Source organism: Oncorhynchus keta, chromosome 5 (genome assembly GCF_023373465.1).
Source record: "Oncorhynchus keta strain PuntledgeMale-10-30-2019 chromosome 5, Oket_V2, whole genome shotgun sequence".
Classification (NCBI taxonomy): domain Eukaryota; kingdom Metazoa; phylum Chordata; class Actinopteri; order Salmoniformes; family Salmonidae; genus Oncorhynchus; species Oncorhynchus keta.
Window position 1 is genome coordinate 19,617,124 of NC_068425.1, and position 17,001 is coordinate 19,634,124.

Here is a 17,001-nt window from a genome sequence, read left to right on the forward strand (position 1 = left end):
GCGTGATTTCTTCTCTCAGAGGAAGCTCATGGGTTCAATACAGGGACTGCAAAATGCCAGTGGTCACCAAGATTGAGCCCAACTCTGAGTCAATAGACAGAAATGTCACATAAAATGATGTTGCATCATCACTGTCTGATCATCAATGTGATAAAGATGAATAGAAAATATAAACAGATCCCATGCAATTTGGAAGCAAGTCAATGTCTGGCCAATGTACTGTAATTTCTCCTATCTCCGGTTATTGAGCCAATTGTTTACAAGATCTTGCACATCACATATTGACCTGGGAACTGGGAACTGAGACATAATCGACAGTAACTTGATACATTGAAGATCGAATTGAAGACATTATTTTCAACCCTGAGTCAGATAACACAATTCCATAGGAGCTTTATTTTACAGCTCTGTCAACCAGTACTGATTCAATCTCTCATTGTCACACTTCAACAGTTTCCTAATCCTCCACTAATGAATTAAATTAAACCAGCCACAGTCACCGGAGATGCAGTCGAAAGACAGGCAGCAACATGCATGGTTGGAAAGGCCATCTCTTGCAACTTGTGTTCACCTATGCTTCCTAGGCAAATTTGTGAAACCACATGATTCAAATGCCCTTCATATATATTTGAGATGCCATTATGAACCTATACTCAATTTCTTTAATGTCACTAAATGCACAGTGCTTAAGTTATTACTGGATTAATGTTGTAAAGCATATGAATTTGATATGATGTTGACTTACATTCTAACACCTCTATTGTTAACTGAAACCACCTCACCTCAGCATGCTCTCTCTGACACCATGCTTTCAATTATAAAAAAGAATCATCTCACAGCCTTCATTTCTACATTTGTCAATAACAACAACATTACATTGAAAGGCAAGGTGACATGTTGCTAGGGAACAAAACTGTGAAGAGTGGTTGCATCCAGTTGGAGCAGGACGCATGTTAAGGCATGCTGGGTTATTCTTCTGGCCCTCTGTGAGAGGCCTGAGATATTCCTCCACTCCACCAACAGCTTCCAGTGGGCAGCCTCCTGATCCCTCCCAATGTGCCACCTCTCTTCATATCTGACATGCACACTAAGATCTCTTCTTTAGTTTCACTGGTGTAAATGTCAAAATCATTTGTCAAGGGAACAGAATACATACAGCAGGGGAGCATACAGCCCTGACTATGGGGTTGTATTTACAAGGAATTGATTTGTCTGAACCTGCTTTGAGCTTTTCGGTCATAACAACTCACAACCAGAGGGGAAGTCCAGGTGGGGAGAGGAGGGCAGGAGGAAGAAAGAAAAAGAGAAAAATGTGTTTGCCAGAAATGGTCCCTAATTGGTGAGGCGTGTTATCTTCTGTGCAGGGATTGTTTAATGTCTCGGCCCACGCCGCATATGAGAACGAGCTAGCTGAGAATCAGCAGCTTCCAATTAGGGTGGGTTGGAAGTAATGTGTCTGAATTCTCTCTGTGCAGCTGCTTGATTGTATGCTTTTTTGGCCTGCAAATGAAATGCAGTGGGGTGTCTTCACTGACGCAGTCTGGTAATTTGCAACCGGCTGTGCCTTTCTCTCAGCTTTCAGGTAAATGCCACAGAAATGATTGAGTCTTCAAGTATCTTCAATCCACAAAAATATCTCGCAAAACAATAATTACATCTAAAGCACCCATATCATTAGGTCCAGTAAACCAAACTCTTGAACAGCTACTGTATTGTCAATTGACAGTTTTCCATTCTGAAGCAGTGTGTATTATTATTTGTTAGGATCAACTTTCCTTTGCAGATGGTCCCCCAGTGGTGGACTTGCTATGGAGTGAAGGATTTCAGAGAAAGAAAAAGCCAGTGGATCACAATCCATCTCCCCCTGAGTCCCTTGGATGAGTCATCTGTGTGTGCAGCACAGGGGGGCTGAGGTGAGGAGGAACGTGCTCTGGGGCAAAAATACAGTTGGTTCTCACTAGTGTAGATTAACACCATCGCTCCCATCATGGGCTGTTGTCATGACAGTTGCACACGCATGTGGCAGAATGCTCTTTGTAATAGGTTAGATGTTAAAGCCAAAACCCCACACATTACATTTGCTTTGTGGTGACAGTTTAATAACGCTCCTGTCACAGGAGGTTGGTGGCACCTTAACGGGGGAGAACGGGCTCGTGGTACTAACTGGAGCTGGATCAGTGGAATCATATCAAATACATGGTTTCCATTTGCTCCATTCCGGCCATTATTATGAGCCGTCCTCCCCTCAGCAGCCTCCACTGGCTCCTGAGTCTTTGTTTCCCATGCTCTCGACCCCCACCCATGTCTCTGAGATGTGAGCGTGGAAGAGAAGGAAGAAAACTGCCTGATTATCACACTCACTATATATTATTATAACACAAAGCATTTGTTAGCGCAGTGATTCGTAGAGATGAGTACGAAAAGCACAAGATTCAATTAAGGTAAAGATGTACATGATCTTGAAATAAATCAATTTAGCTCCTTATAACCAGCTTACAATATCCGTGCACAAGCTTTTACCTGGCTTGGTGGTAAAACAGTCCAGATTTAAACAGTTATTTAATAAAAATGGTTTAAGAATGGAGAATATACCTACATTGCAACTCTTTAATTAGACAAGCACGCTAAACCGATACAATATGTACAACCAGAAGTTCTGACATTCTAAGCCACAAAACATAATAACAAGTAGCCTAATCACAATCAACTCCCATGTCAGTTTGGATTAAACCATTGTAGAGAATGAAACAAACATACAGAGCATTGTGAATGAGCTGTTACATTGAGCAGACTGCGCACATTGATAAATGTCAGGTTAAAGAGTGTTTTGTAATAGAATAAGCAGCAGACAGTGTATTTCAAGGCATATTATCTCATTAAAAGGGGAGAAATTCTGAGTTCCATTATGCTTGGAAAGTTGTCCTTGATATTCTTGAGATATTTGTCAAAGCCACGTTCACAGTACATGGTTTCACTATTACACATTTACCTCTGTCAAAGAATTACAAGTATCGCAAATTGGCAACAGCAATTCCCGTCAGACCAATCAGCGTAATAGAAGGTAATGGGGGAAAAAAATAGCAAAACATAGCATTTGAAACTGAAATTGAAACAATATTACAATTGTGAAAGCAGAGAGCTGAATGTAATTCTGGTGACTTCCCCAGGAATCAGACACAGCTAATGACAGGGTAGGTACCACAGTAAAGCAGCTAGTCCAGAGGGGAGATACCATGGAAGCCAAGCAAGCAGTGACCTTTGGCAAGGTTAAGCAGTGTCATAGTTAGCCGTGACTATGTAAAATGTCACCAAGAGACAGAGTGAGGTTTGCTAGTCATAGCTGTGTAGACAATGCCCATGGGAATGAAGTGTCAAGCTCTAATGCATTAAATGATAATTGTAGTCATAGCAACACATAACTGTCTAATTACTTTAATTGGACAGGGTCCGTTTGAATAAGATAATTGCTATTAAACTGGTACTCAATGACTCTCCCGCTGCAGAGCTTTTAAACGTTGTTACTCACTGTTTCAAATCACACTACAGGTTTTAGACAGCTTTTTCATCATTTGTAGATCCGCAAATATACACCAACCATCCAAGGGTGGCCAGATAGAAAATGTGGGTCAGCTCCTGGGTCAGCTCCTGGAAATGACTACAGATAAAAAGAATGTATCAGAATGGAAATGTTCTGTTGTCATTTTCACTCTGTCCAAAGGATAGTACCTCAGGGTGGCGCAGTGGTTAAGGATGCTGTACTGCAGCGCCAGCTGTGCCACCAGAGACTCTGGGTTCGCGCCCAGGCTCTGTCTTAACCGGCTGTGACCTGGAGGTCCGTGGGGCGACGCACAATTGGCCTAGTGTCGCCTGGGTTAGGGAGGGTTTGGCCGGTGGGGATATCCTTGTCTCATCGCGTACCAGCGACTCCTGTGGTGGGCTGGGCACAGTGCGTGCTAACCAAGGTTGCACGGTGTTTCCTCCGACACATTGGTGCGGCTGGCTTCCGGGTTGGATGCGCGCTGTGTTAAGAAGTAGTGTATCGGAGGACGCATGACTTTCAACCTTCGTCTCTCCCGAGCCCATACGGGAGTTGTAGAGATGAGACAAGATAGTAGCTACTAAAACAATTGGATACCACGAAATTGGGGAGAAAGGGGTTACATTTTTTTTAATGGTTACAGACATACTTATTTTGAGAAGATGTGTGTGGAGTCAAGTTGGCCTTTATCAGTAAATGATCAGCAAGGTCATTCCATGAAAAGAGTGCCTTTTCTTCCTTCCCTTTGATATTATAAGTAGAAATTGAATTTGTTGAATTTTAAAAGCCTGTTTTATCAAAATTCTAAAATTATTATTTTTTATATAAATAAAGACTTAGAAAAGTGCCAAAAAAAAAAAATCTGCACTTTGACATGTCCCTCCGTGCACAATCTGTGACTTATTTGAAGATTTTCATGGGGCGGCAGGTAGCCTTGTGGTTAGAGCGTTGGGCCAGTAACCGAAAGGTTGCTAGATCGAATCCCAGAGTTGACAAGGTAAAAAGCTGTCATTCTGCCCCTGAACAAGGCAGTTAATTCACTAGTATAGGCCATCATTGTAAATAAGATTTTGTTATTAACTGACTTGTCTAGTTAAATAAAAGGGTTAAATTAAAAAGACAAAAAAAAAACACAACCCCCAAAATTCACCATCATTGTAAAGCCCTAGTTATTCTGTTGCTTTGACAAAGTAATTTCTGAAGATTGTTATTTAGTGATTAATTTACATCTGTCCCTCATTAAGGTCAACCCTGTTATGTGAACTGAACTCTCGTTTCAATATGAAGTTGTACATGTGCTCTTTATGACAGAATGCAAAAAAAATGAAATCTAAAGGTTTTTTTTTTTAATACCAAGTTACACTTCTCAAAATGCACTAAATTGGTGCAATGACCCAGCAATAGATTAATTGATGGGAACACAGTCCCAACCGTCACTGTACATATGTTTAGGGTTATAGTCGAAGTATGAGAGCTCTGTCTGCCCACTCAACACAAATAACCCCATCCAGAAACCAACAACGTGTCTCAGTCTCTCCACAGGGCAGGGAGTCTACATGACAGAGCATGTGAAGCCGCAGCACTCCTTCAGAAGGGTGAGACCGGTTTTGGTGACGAAGGGAGTGGACGAAGTCTGCTGGGCTTTGGAGGTCATCCTTCTGTCCTCTGTGATGTCTGGGAAAAAAAGAGATATCATTATCATCCTCATCAGCATTGTTAATGTTGTTATCATATTTTAACTTGGTTCATTCAATGCGTCTTGGACTAACTGCACAAAAGGAATCTTCATATTAGAGCCTTGACTAACAGCACTATGGTAACACATTTGCAAATACCTTTTTTCTTCAAGGTCTTGGGAAATTTAGACTGCAAGAAATCAGCCATTTCTTTGTCCTCCTCTCTCTCCCTGTTGAAGGAGATTTAGTGGTATGAGCACAGTTAACAAAAAGGTACAATCTTCCTATATCTTTCACAGCCACTGTTGCCATAAAACACAGTCATACACAAGCATGCACACACAAAATAAATAAATAACCAACTGGATAGTAACAAAGAGGCATACACGAACAGCTCCGACATTTGTTCATATGTGTGAACTCACTTTAAGAATATATCATTCTCTTCATGATTTTCTACTGTCAACATCACTTTACTGTAAATTATTAAGTATCTGCTTCCCACGTATCCCCCACCTTTCCGAGAGCTGTCAAGTGTCACTCAGACTTGTAGTCAGAGAAGCAGGGATGCCTGACATGCAAGACAGCTAATTTAGCGCTGTAAACAAATGCAATGTGGAAGGGGCTTGCTTCCTCTGTGTGACTCACTGTCATTTACACTAAATATACACTGAGCAACAACACTCAGCCCAGCCTCTAGAGAGAATACAATACCCAATAAACTACAGAAGTGAAAAATACCCTTTTAAATTCACCTCAACAGATCGATCGCATGGGTTTAATTCACATTGACATGGAAGAATGTTCCCCAACTGGCTCAGATACAGTATGACTCAGAGGTGACAACAACTGAGTCACGAATATTAATGGTCACGAGATGCTACTTCGGCAACATGGATAGTTACAGTAGCCCTTTCCTTTAAGAACATGGCCCAACACTCCTTGCCTTTAAGAACATGGCACTCACCTGAGCCTCTCAAACTCTACGTCATCCACCAGGAAGTCCCTGGTCTCCACCAGCTTGTGGATCTGCTGCAGCAACTCCTCCTCCCTCTGCCGGTCCTCGTTGGATTTGTCTGTGTCTGGAGTCATACAGACAGTATAGTCATGGAGTGGTCATACAGCAGTCACAGATAGTTCATATAGTAATCATAGATGTTAGGAATCATTAAGCATTCATACAGCTCCAGTACAAAGATTAAGAACCAGGCAAATTAATCTTAGGCTGATGGATCAATAACCACCAGATAGATGACTGTGCATGGTGTTCCTGTTATAATACTGAGAAAGTGGCGTGGATAGCATTACCACTGGATCTAACCTACCAAATGTGAGATAAACCAGAGAGAGGCTGGGGCTGAAACATTGAAATGATAAGCTGAGATAATGAGGACGTTGTGCTCCAAATCTTCTGCTTGTTTGTCCTGCAAATCGTTTATTATTGGCTTTCATAGAGCACTACCTGGACCATACGCCCTTTTGATGCAGATATTCCCTCATTTTCTGGCACAGCGTGTGTGTGCTCTCTATAATGTGAATTGAACACCTCACACAAAAAGATGCCATCTAGAGACCAAAAGGGTTCTTTGGCTGTCCTCATAGGAGAACCCTTTGTTTCCAGATAGAACCCTTTTGCGTTCCATGTAGAACCCTTTCCACAGAGGGATCTCCTTGGAACCAAAAAGGGATCTCCTTGGAACCAAAAAGGGATCTCCAATGAAGACAGCCGAAGAACCCTTTTGGAACCCTTTTTTTCCCCTAAGAGTGTATGGTAGCCTACCTGAAACAGACACCAGCTTCTGAAGTTCTTTTTTCAGCCGTGTGATTTCATTGCAAAGCTGAATGTCGTCCATCCTGAGGGGGAAAAAAAAATAGAGGAATCTATTTCATTCTCAATCATAAACCACATTGATATACTTCAAAGGCAATCTCTCTTCACAGCCATTTAGTATGACCCAGGGGAAGAGAACCCAGGACGAGGTGAGAATCGGAACCTGTCACGTATCGACTGTCAGTACAGGGGCTGTTCTTCTCCCTGTACTACACTTAGTCTGACACTCAGGAATCAATCCTAATTGCTCTTATTGATAGAACAACTGAATCCCATACAGAGGACGGAGAGATTGTAGTCTTAAAAATACAATGATGCTGGCTCCAGTGTTGAGTGGTCTCTCTGAAGACACTGTGGCTTGCATGTATAGCCCCACGCTAGGGTTATACAGACAGTCACTACAGTCAGACAGATCCTGCTGGGCAGTAATAAGGGTTGTGACATAGAGGACCTTCTGATGTGATCACCCTTCCCCTGGGACCACAATGTGCCAGACAACCCTGCAGGTGTCCGGTCTACTGAGGCATAACTTTTCTCAAGCTCTCAGCTTCTGCAATAACTCCTCTATTAGAATGTGGTCAATATAACGACAGCGAATTATAGCAATTAAAAAATAATTGCTGCAGAGTAAAAAAAAAAAAAAAACATTTGGTGACTCCACAAGCATTTCGAACACAGTACATTTACATGGCCAAATACATAGTAGAATGTAACGCTATAGAATATAAGCGATTTCCCATTTCAGCTTGGTAAACATAGATATGATAACAATAACCATATTAGCCTATCCTACAGACAGAAACCACTTGAGTGGAAATGGCGAACTAAATTAGCTTTCTCCTCTTTTCAGGTGGACTGAAATGATTGTTGGCTGAGGGTTTATTAGCTGAATTAACTCTGATACCACAGGGCCTCTGAGAATGAGTCACTCCCCATCTATTGGCGCTGCAGCTGCATCATATCTCATTTCACAAATTGACTCAGGTATGGAGGTTTAAGTAAACAATACTGGTCAGACACTGAGGCTCTGGATAACTGGGCTTTTTCCGTTGGACAATAAGAGGAAAGTTAACTCCTAGAAAAACATGCCCCAAGCCCTTTAAACACAGGAAATGTGTTATTATTTTCAAGCCACTTCATAGGAGTGACCAATACAGTACCTGCATCACAGCTTATTTGCATGGAACTTGTGTACGTGCTTTAATATGGATTCCCTTTGTGTTGCCCTGTCATTGTATCTGAAGCTGCATCCCGACATTACACGTCCACAGTAAAGCACAATGTGGTGCCTACAGCATTAAAGAATACACACTGAACTGCATACACCGAATGCACTGAATGCAAATGAGAGTTCTCATTTAATTCCATATGTAAACCATGTCATGTTTGTTTTTAATTTCACTTCCACCTACGTAGATAAGGAAACAAGCTACTTTACACATCAGAAACCTAACAGTAATTACTTTTCCACATGAACAAAGGTACATTGCTTGTTATTATGCTATCACTGTTCAGTTTCTCTGTTACAGCTGTGGTCAGCCTTGAAAAGACCTTGAGCTCTGCAGCGACTGGCGTCAATATGCTCCTGTCCCTGGTTATGAAAGACGAGGAATCACAGATACAGTATGAAGTGAGAAAAGCTCTCTGTGCCGCTGTGCTCATCTACTTAATGGTGAGCGGAAGTGCGGTTGTTTACCAGGCCAATAGTGATTATTGTTAGTGTAGAGCAGGGTTAGTGTTCAGTAATCATACTGATTCTCACAGAAATCCCATAGGATGTTTTACTTCGAGGGTTTCTTATATGTCAGCTCCAACACAGAAAGTTAAGGTCTTGAGGAGGAACAGTGAGAATGTAGCCTACTGTACACATCGGTGCACATCTCCCCAGAAACTGGACCTCCCCATACCCAGCATCATTATCTTTTCTCTGAGTCTCTCCCCTCTTTCCCCTGTACATGTCACAATAATGAAGAAGAAACATTACAGCCAAGGGGATCGGACAGAGAGGAGTATAAAACCGTTTGTTCTTAGAACAAAGTCCATGTGCAGTTGAGACAAGTGTACGAGCTGAGCTGGTAGACTAATAGGACAGCAGGCCAAGCGCTGCGGTCCTCTACACAGTATTCGCCTTCATTAACAATCGCTAGATGCTGTCATATGTGGAGCGTCACCAAGTCCGAAGGGATCAACTCTAATGAGCCCTGTGAAAACCTGCTACAGTTCAACACCAACCCATTCCACAAGGAGCCAGGGCATGGATGTTATGTGTGACTGAAAAGGCCCAACATGTGTATCCTGTTCTTCTACCTCATACTAGAGGGCTTTGATAAATCACCAAAAGATGTCAGAAACTGAGTGTTGGTGTGATTGGATAGTTATTTTTAAAAAATGCTCACATGTATCTTAGTTCTGATTCCCTCCGTACTAGAACATCACGTATCCGCTCGATTCTGAAAAGCTCCCCTTCAATGTGATCTATTGTGATGGTGGAGTCCGCCATTGAGACAATGTCTTCCTCTGCTGGAAGAGAAAGAAAACAAAGATACAATATATATACAAAAGTATGTGGACACCCCTTCAAATGAGTGGATTCAGATATTTCAGCCACACCCACTGCTGACAGGTGTATAAAATCGAGCACACAGTCATACAATCCCCATAGACAAACATTGGCAGTAGAATGAACTGTACCGAAGAGCTCAGTGACTTACCACGTGGCACCGTCATAGGATGCCACTTTTCCAACAAGTCAGTTCGTGAGCATCCGCACACAAGCCTAAGATCACCATGTGCAATGCCAAGCATCGGCTGGAGTGGTGTAAAGCTCACCTCCATTGGAATCTGGAGCAGCGGAAACGAGTTCTCTGAAGTGATGAATCACGCTTCACCATCTGGCAGTCTGACGGACAAATCTGGGTTTGGCAGATGCCAGGAGAATGCTACCTGCCCCAATGCATAGTGCCAACTGTAAATTTTGGTGGAGGAGGAATAATTGTCTGGGGCTGTTTTTCATTAGTAGAAAGAGGAGGAAGGGAAGCGCTACTAAGGTACACAATAGTACATTTTGGTAGATAGAAGGTGCTCTTTGGTAAAAGGGGTAAATTGGTCATCAAAAAGAAAGGAGGATGAAGGCACTCTTCATATAATTAATTAAAATACCTTTAGTATGGCATGTTCAATGGAAACAGTTTTTTTTTTTTTTTTAAACCGAAGCGTTTGGGCAGCATGGCCTTCGTCAGGGAGTACAAAAAAGGAATAGAATGTCCTCTTTTGAACAGCTTTTCCAATTAGGCCTAATTGGAAGAGGGAGTGGTTACAACATTGATTGGACAACACCTAGTAAGCAATACTATACACATTAAAAGGTGAAATAATGTAGCTAAGTTAATAAAATACAACTCAACTATCAGAAACTGTGGAGTACAGCAAGGATAACATTCATTTTTTGGACCTCGACATTAGTAAAAATGACAAAGGTTGTTTGCACACATCAATCTTTAGGAAGCCTACAGATGGGCACACCATTCTGAGGGCAGACAGCTTTCACCCCAGAAGGCTAAAAAGAGAATATTCCATATGGCCAATTCCAAAGAGTCCGCAGAATTTGCGATCAGGAAACAGACTACAGTATCAAACCTGCTGAATTTCTTCTTGAATCGGGGCTACAGCGTTCAGGTCCTGAAAGATGCCGGTATAAGGGCTGGATTACTTGACAGAGAGAACTTGTTGCGAAGGGGAGAGCCTTGTGATACATCAGAGAGAGAGTATTTTGTTACAAAATACAGCACTGAAGCAGAGAACATTAAAAGAATCATTCAAAATAATTGGGGAATCATCCAAAGTGATATTCTACTACGCCAAATCTTTCCTGAGCCACCAGTCATAAGCTTTAAGAGATGTCCGACCCTAAATGACAAATTAATCCAGTTATTTTCCGGGTGACTCTTAAAAAAACTTGGCTTGACCACAAACCCAAGGGCTCTTTTAAAATGTAACCATTGCAGTAATATTGTACAGAAGAAGTATTTTGTTGACACAGCTTCCATACTGGAGTATTACGTCAAGCATTACATTAACTGTAAAACCACTCATGTCATCTATAGATTGGAATGTCCACAGTGCAAGGTGTTCTACATTGGACGGACAAAGAGACGCCTTCAAGACCGCTTAGCGGAACACAAGTACGCCATATGGGTAGGTAATGAAGACGACCCCATGGCAAGACACTACAAGTCCCTACACCATGGCAACCCTGCCTCCCTAAAAGCTATAGGTATTGATCATATTCCAGCCTCTATTAGAAAAGGGGACCGTCTTAAACAGTTAAACCAAAGGGAACGTTTTTGGATTTACAAACTATACAGGCCACTAAATACCCTGGTTTAAATGAAGATATGGATTTACAAACTATACAGGCCACTAAATACCCTGGTTTAAATGAAGATATGGATTTACAAACTATACAGGCCACTAAATACCCTGGTTTAAATGAAGATATGGATTTACAAACTATACAGGCCACTAAATACCCTGGTTTAAATGAAGATATGGATTTACAAACTATACAGGCCACTAAATACCCTGGTTTAAATGAAGATATGGATTTACAAACTATACAGGCCACTAAATACCCTGGTTTAAATGAAGATATGGATTTACAAACTATACAGGCCACTAAATACCCTGGTTTAAATGAAGATATGGATTTACAAACTATACAGGCCACTAAATACCCTGGTTTAAATGAAGATATGGATTTACAAACTATACAGGCCACTAAATACCCTGGTTTAAATGAAGATATGGATTTACAAACTATACAGGCCACTAAATACCCTGGTTTAAATGAAGATATGGATTTACAAACTATACAGGCCACTAAATACCCTGGTTTAAATGAAGATATGGATTTACAAACTATACAGGCCACTAAATACCCTGGTTTAAATGAAGATATGGATTTACAAACTATACAGGCCACTAAATACCCTGGTTTAAATGAAGATATGGATTTACAAACTATACAGGCCACTAAATACCCTGGTTTAAATGAAGATATGGATTTACAAACTATACAGGCCACTAAATACCCTGGTTTAAATGAAGATATGGATTTACAAACTATACAGGCCACTAAATACCCTGGTTTAAATGAAGATATGGATTTACAAACTATACAGGCCACTATACAGGCCACTAAATACCCTGGTTTAAATGAAGATATGGATTTACAAACTATACAGGCCACTAAATACCCTGGTTTAAATGAAGATATGGATTTACAAACTATACAGGCCACTAAATACCCTGGTTTAAATGAAGATATGGATTTACAAACTATACAGGCCACTAAATACCCTGGTTTAAATGAAGATATGGATTTACAAACTATACAGGCCACTAAATACCCTGGTTTAAATGAAGATATGGATTTACAAACTATACAGGCCACTAAATACCCTGGTTTAAATGAAGATATGGATTTACAAACTATACAGGCCACTAAATACCCTGGTTTAAATGAAGATATGGATTTACAAACTATACAGGCCACTAAATACCCTGGTTTAAATGAAGATATGGATTTACAAACTATACAGGCCACTAAATACCCTGGTTTAAATGAAGATATGGATTTACAAACTATACAGGCCACTAAATACCCTGGTTTAAATGAAGATATGGATTTACAAACTACAGGCCACTAAATACCCTGGTTTAAATGAAGATATGGATTTACAAACTACAGGCCACTAAATACCCTGGTTTAAATGAAGATATGGATTTACAAACTACAGGCCACTAAATACCCTGGTTTAAATGAAAATATGGATTTACAAACTACAGGCCACTAAATACCCTGGTTTAAATGAAGATATGGATTTACAAACTACAGGCCACCAAATACCCTGGTTTAAATGAAGATATGGATTTCTCACCCTTCCTGTAGGGTTGTGATGGGTCCATTTGCTGTCATCCAGTGGACATTTTGCTTAATTTGCCCTCAGCTATGGTTAGACTGTTGTTCTAGTGTACTATGGAATATATTGCTTTCTTATTCTTGACACTTCTCCCAGTCATATTTAAGGTTAGAACTATGCTCATGTGGCTGAATGGAAGCAAGTCCCTGCAGCAGTGTTCCAACATCTAGTGGAAAGCCTTCGCAGAAGAGTTTAGGCTGTTATAGCAGCAAAGGGAGGACCAACTCCATATTAATGCCCATGGTTTTGGAATGAGATGTTTGACCAGCAGGTGTCCACATACTTTTGACCATGTAGTGTATTAGCAAGTTATTCTACTGCTACATTGACATAGTACTGTGCATCAGCACAAAAATGGGAACAAATGACTGCTTATTCTGCTCACGCCACCTATCCCAGTACAACATGATCATGTCATAGATGAGAGGCCAGAACAGAACTCCTGTCTTTTCAAGTTAAGTTTAATTTGTCACGTTCACAAGTACAGTGAAATGCTTAACTTGCAAGCCCTACCCAACAGTAAAGTATTCAACATCAAAATAGTATAACTAAGAAAAAAATAAAACATGAGAAAAAAAGAGCTATATACAGGGTCAGCAGCAAATGTACAGGGATACTGGAGTATTGAGGTAGATATGTAAATGTAGGCAGGGATTAGGAAAAGTAACTGGTACCTGGATAAATAATAATAAACAATAACAAAAATGCCAGTATGGCAGCAACATAAGTAATATAATAATAATAATGTGTGTCTTCAGCCTGCCTTAATTACAGCATGTGTGCAGCACGCTTCGTGAGTTTCCTCCCCCAGTGGGACAGCATGGAGGGAACGTGCCTTTCTGAGTGACACACTGTCAGGCTGGGCAGAAACTCAGTGGTGCGAAGACTGGCATGGCATGACAGCAGCTCTCGCTAAACAGTTGACTTCAGGATATTGATACATGCCTGAGTTTCATGAACAATGAGAAATAATCTCAGACAATGAGAAAGAAGACAGAATCAGTGACAATTAAAGTAGGAAAGAGATGCTGAGCACCCATGAACTAGTACATTTCTAGAATTTATAATGAACTGGTTAAGGTCATCAGTTGAGTAGACTCATGCAGTCTCATTAACATTTCCTAATTTGGCAGTGGTGCCAGGAGGGGGCCGGTCTGTTTCATTGGTCATAGTCTGTGAAGCGCTGTGATTGCTACCGTGAGGAGATCCTAGTTTCCCATGACGATATGACACACGGAATATAATCATCTCCATTATAGTAATCTCAACCTGCAGTGGCTTAGAACTGTCAAACACTATACATACGTAAACAATGCATACACTAACTGGTGCATGAACGTATATTGGGCAACTACAACAATAAATCATTTGGAATTAGGACTAGTTTACAATAACTGATAATCATATAGATTCCACCTCATTTCGTCTAGAAATGTTCCATACTACAACAGACAAAGGGTTGGATAATTGGAATAAACCATCCATTGCTCAGTGTAACGCTCTACAGACTTGCGCTACACTGGCTGGGGATGAGTGAAAGAATTGAATATGATGGCGAGGGGAATTTGAGGCAGCTTGATGACAAATGACTCAGATCTCAGTTTTGGATTAAAGGCTGAATGTCCTTCTTTAGTCTATTGTTACGGAGGTGCTTTTCTGATCCAATACGATTGTGTTCTTAGTTAACAGTTTAATGAGGCAACTCAAGACACCTCCCATAGTGAACTGCCCTGACGAGTCAACAACTCACTCTGACCACCAGCCGCCCAGTTAGACTCCTCACCACTGTGTATTCCTGCAGCCCACAGAAAGCCCAGTAATGCACCACTGCTGTTAATCCTGCAGCCTCCTCACAAACCAGTTATGACTCCTCCAACAGTGCTGCAAATGGCTCTTAATTACTTCACCTTGTCAGAAAAGACAACATTAGGTAAAAACAGAGGCCAAATCACTAGGGATAACAAGGCTAATGCCATCAAAAAAAACACACATCATTAGCGTTTCAGCAGCTCCTGCTAGTTTTTTAATTTTAGGATACCAGTCCACTATACTGAGCCCCTCTGCATATAAAAAAAACTAAGAAGTTTTTAAAAAACGACTTCTTCAACCTCAGCTCAAACACCCTCGATTTTCATCATTTTGCCTACTAATTCCAAGCAAGGTCGCACTATAGGTCGCCTTGCCGCCCCCAGCCTTCAGATGTAATTTTAAAGTGTATTCCCCTGCCTTCTGCAGTGCACACCCACTACCGGATTACGTAAAGATCCTGTGAACGTTCGCTCTGTTCTATGCCTTGTTGCACCAAGTTCTCTTTTCAGAAAATAATTCTCACTCTCAGATCTAATCTATCTTTCATCACGAGTCTTCCCGTCCTGGCTTTTACTCCTAAATACAGTAACATTATCCATGTGCATGTAATTATTTTACTAGTACAGAAGAAAAAAAGACATTACACAATAATATCAGATCACTACTCCATTCCACTCACCCATGAGTGTCCTTAACCCAGTCAAGTGTTGTTCATTTTATGATCAGCACATGGACCAGAGTAACATCGAGCCTTATAGCCATGAAGAATATGACAACACTTTGATGTAATCGGAATTACTGCAAGTATTCAATGTATAGGGAGCTCAGTTTGAGTATCATATACATCTCCATAAAGTCTCCAAATCACAAAACATATTGGATTTTTGTAAAGAAAATAGACTAAACCGTTAGGATTTCAGCACCACGTTCTATCAAACTCAATTTTTCCTCATCCAAAACAAACTCACAGTAGAATAGATAAAAAGGCAGCCCGCATATATACAACTTTCTATGCCATGTACTGTATATAATTAAGCATTTTGCAAAGGCTCACCTTTCTCATCGGGTTTTCGATCCAATGTTGTTCGTTCCAAAGACCCATATTGTTTGGAGGATTTTCGCTCCTTTTCCATTTCTTCGGTTTGAACGACTTCAGGCTTGATAATGATAAATCAGTAGCATATAAATACCCGTAGCCTACTTCAGGCTATTTGAAAATGAAATTACACGGCGCAGCCTATTTATTTACATGGCCACAACGAAACACCATCACCACGTGGTGAATACATGTTGAACGTCCGCTGTGTATTTGCAGAATAGTGTGATTTCAGCACCACGGACACAGCTCGAGTCAAATGACTGAAGTATAACGTGAAGCGCCACCTTCTGACTTGCAACGGTAATGTTTGGAGGGGGATTAATATTCTACCACCTCAACATTTTTTAAGAATGAATAACATTCACATGTGATATCAACTTCCACCATTCATTTTCTATCATGCCTGATTGAGTTAATGCAGGAGCTGACATGATTTCATCCTGCAGGGCCCTTGAGGACTGACTGCTGAGGGAGCAGATGGTGCTGCTGTATAGGAAGCATCATCGGTGTTCACTGAATGGGGCTGTCAGCCAGGGCTGTCTGGTCTGGCGAGACTGGGCTGGCAGCAGGTGCTGCCTCTGGCCAGTAGGTGGAAGCACTCCAAACCCAGGGCAGAGTCACTTACCATATAAACTGATCCAGCAACTGTGTACACACAGGGACTTCAGACTCAGTAAAGTCCTCAGTAAAGAGCAGTATCCTATAGGCCTACAGTACACAGACAGATACAAATATATATATATATCAGTCAATTTCATGAGGTGACAATTCAACCCAATTTTTTTAATAAAAAAAAAAGAATAATCTCAGGTCAGGATAGTGCGTGAATAAGTCAACAGTATGAGGTGGATGTAAACAGGAGACCGACTGGTCCGGTTGGAAAACAAATATTTTACTTATGGCGCCTGCTCAGGCTGATAGCGCCTGATCACTCAACTGACTGTTCTCTACAGGCATGAGTCATGACAGACAAGGCCAAATACAAAGATTCAAGAGGAGTTCCACATACTGCTGACCTTTGCTTTGTTACATTTGTTACAGGCGTATTGAGGCGTATTGACACAAGA

The 17,001-nt window shown here is 41.0% G+C and overlaps 1 protein-coding gene across 5 annotated transcripts; it reads right to left on the reverse strand.

The window, feature by feature from the left end:
* Window positions 1–2,571: 2,571 nt before the first annotated feature.
* Window positions 2,572–16,675, reverse strand: LOC118384673 (bMERB domain-containing protein 1-like). 5 transcript variants are annotated; one of them, XM_035771388.2, is made up of 6 exons: window positions 15,890–16,675; window positions 9,442–9,562; window positions 6,995–7,068; window positions 6,182–6,296; window positions 5,374–5,444; window positions 2,572–5,212 (listed from the first exon to the last, which is right to left on the reverse strand). In XM_035771388.2, exons 1-6 carry the CDS (start codon window positions 15,966–15,968, stop codon window positions 5,091–5,093), a joined length of 582 nt encoding a protein of 193 aa, XP_035627281.2. In that variant the 5' UTR covers window positions 15,969–16,675; the 3' UTR covers window positions 2,572–5,090. The 5 variants fall into 5 exon arrangements, with proteins under 5 accessions (XP_035627281.2, XP_035627280.2, XP_035627282.2 ...); XM_035771387.2 differs by having other exon boundaries at window positions 9,442–9,565; window positions 15,890–16,673; XM_035771389.2 differs by lacking the exon at window positions 15,890–16,675 and adding an exon at window positions 9,757–10,301 and having other exon boundaries at window positions 9,442–9,565.
* Window positions 16,676–17,001: the final 326 nt, after the last annotated feature.

Coding starts and splice junctions, on each gene's coding strand:
- LOC118384673 (XM_035771389.2), bottom strand. CDS start 9,880: ATGGAGGTGAGCTTTACACCACTCCAGCCGATGCTTGGCATTGCACAT. Junction 7,069..9,441: donor GAATCAGAACTAAGATACAT/GTGAGCATTTTT, acceptor TTTCCCCCTCAG/GATGGACGACATTCAGCTTT. Junction 5,213..5,373: donor CAAGACCTTGAAGAAAAAAG/GTATTTGCAAAT, acceptor TTTTTTTCCCAG/ACATCACAGAGGACAGAAGG.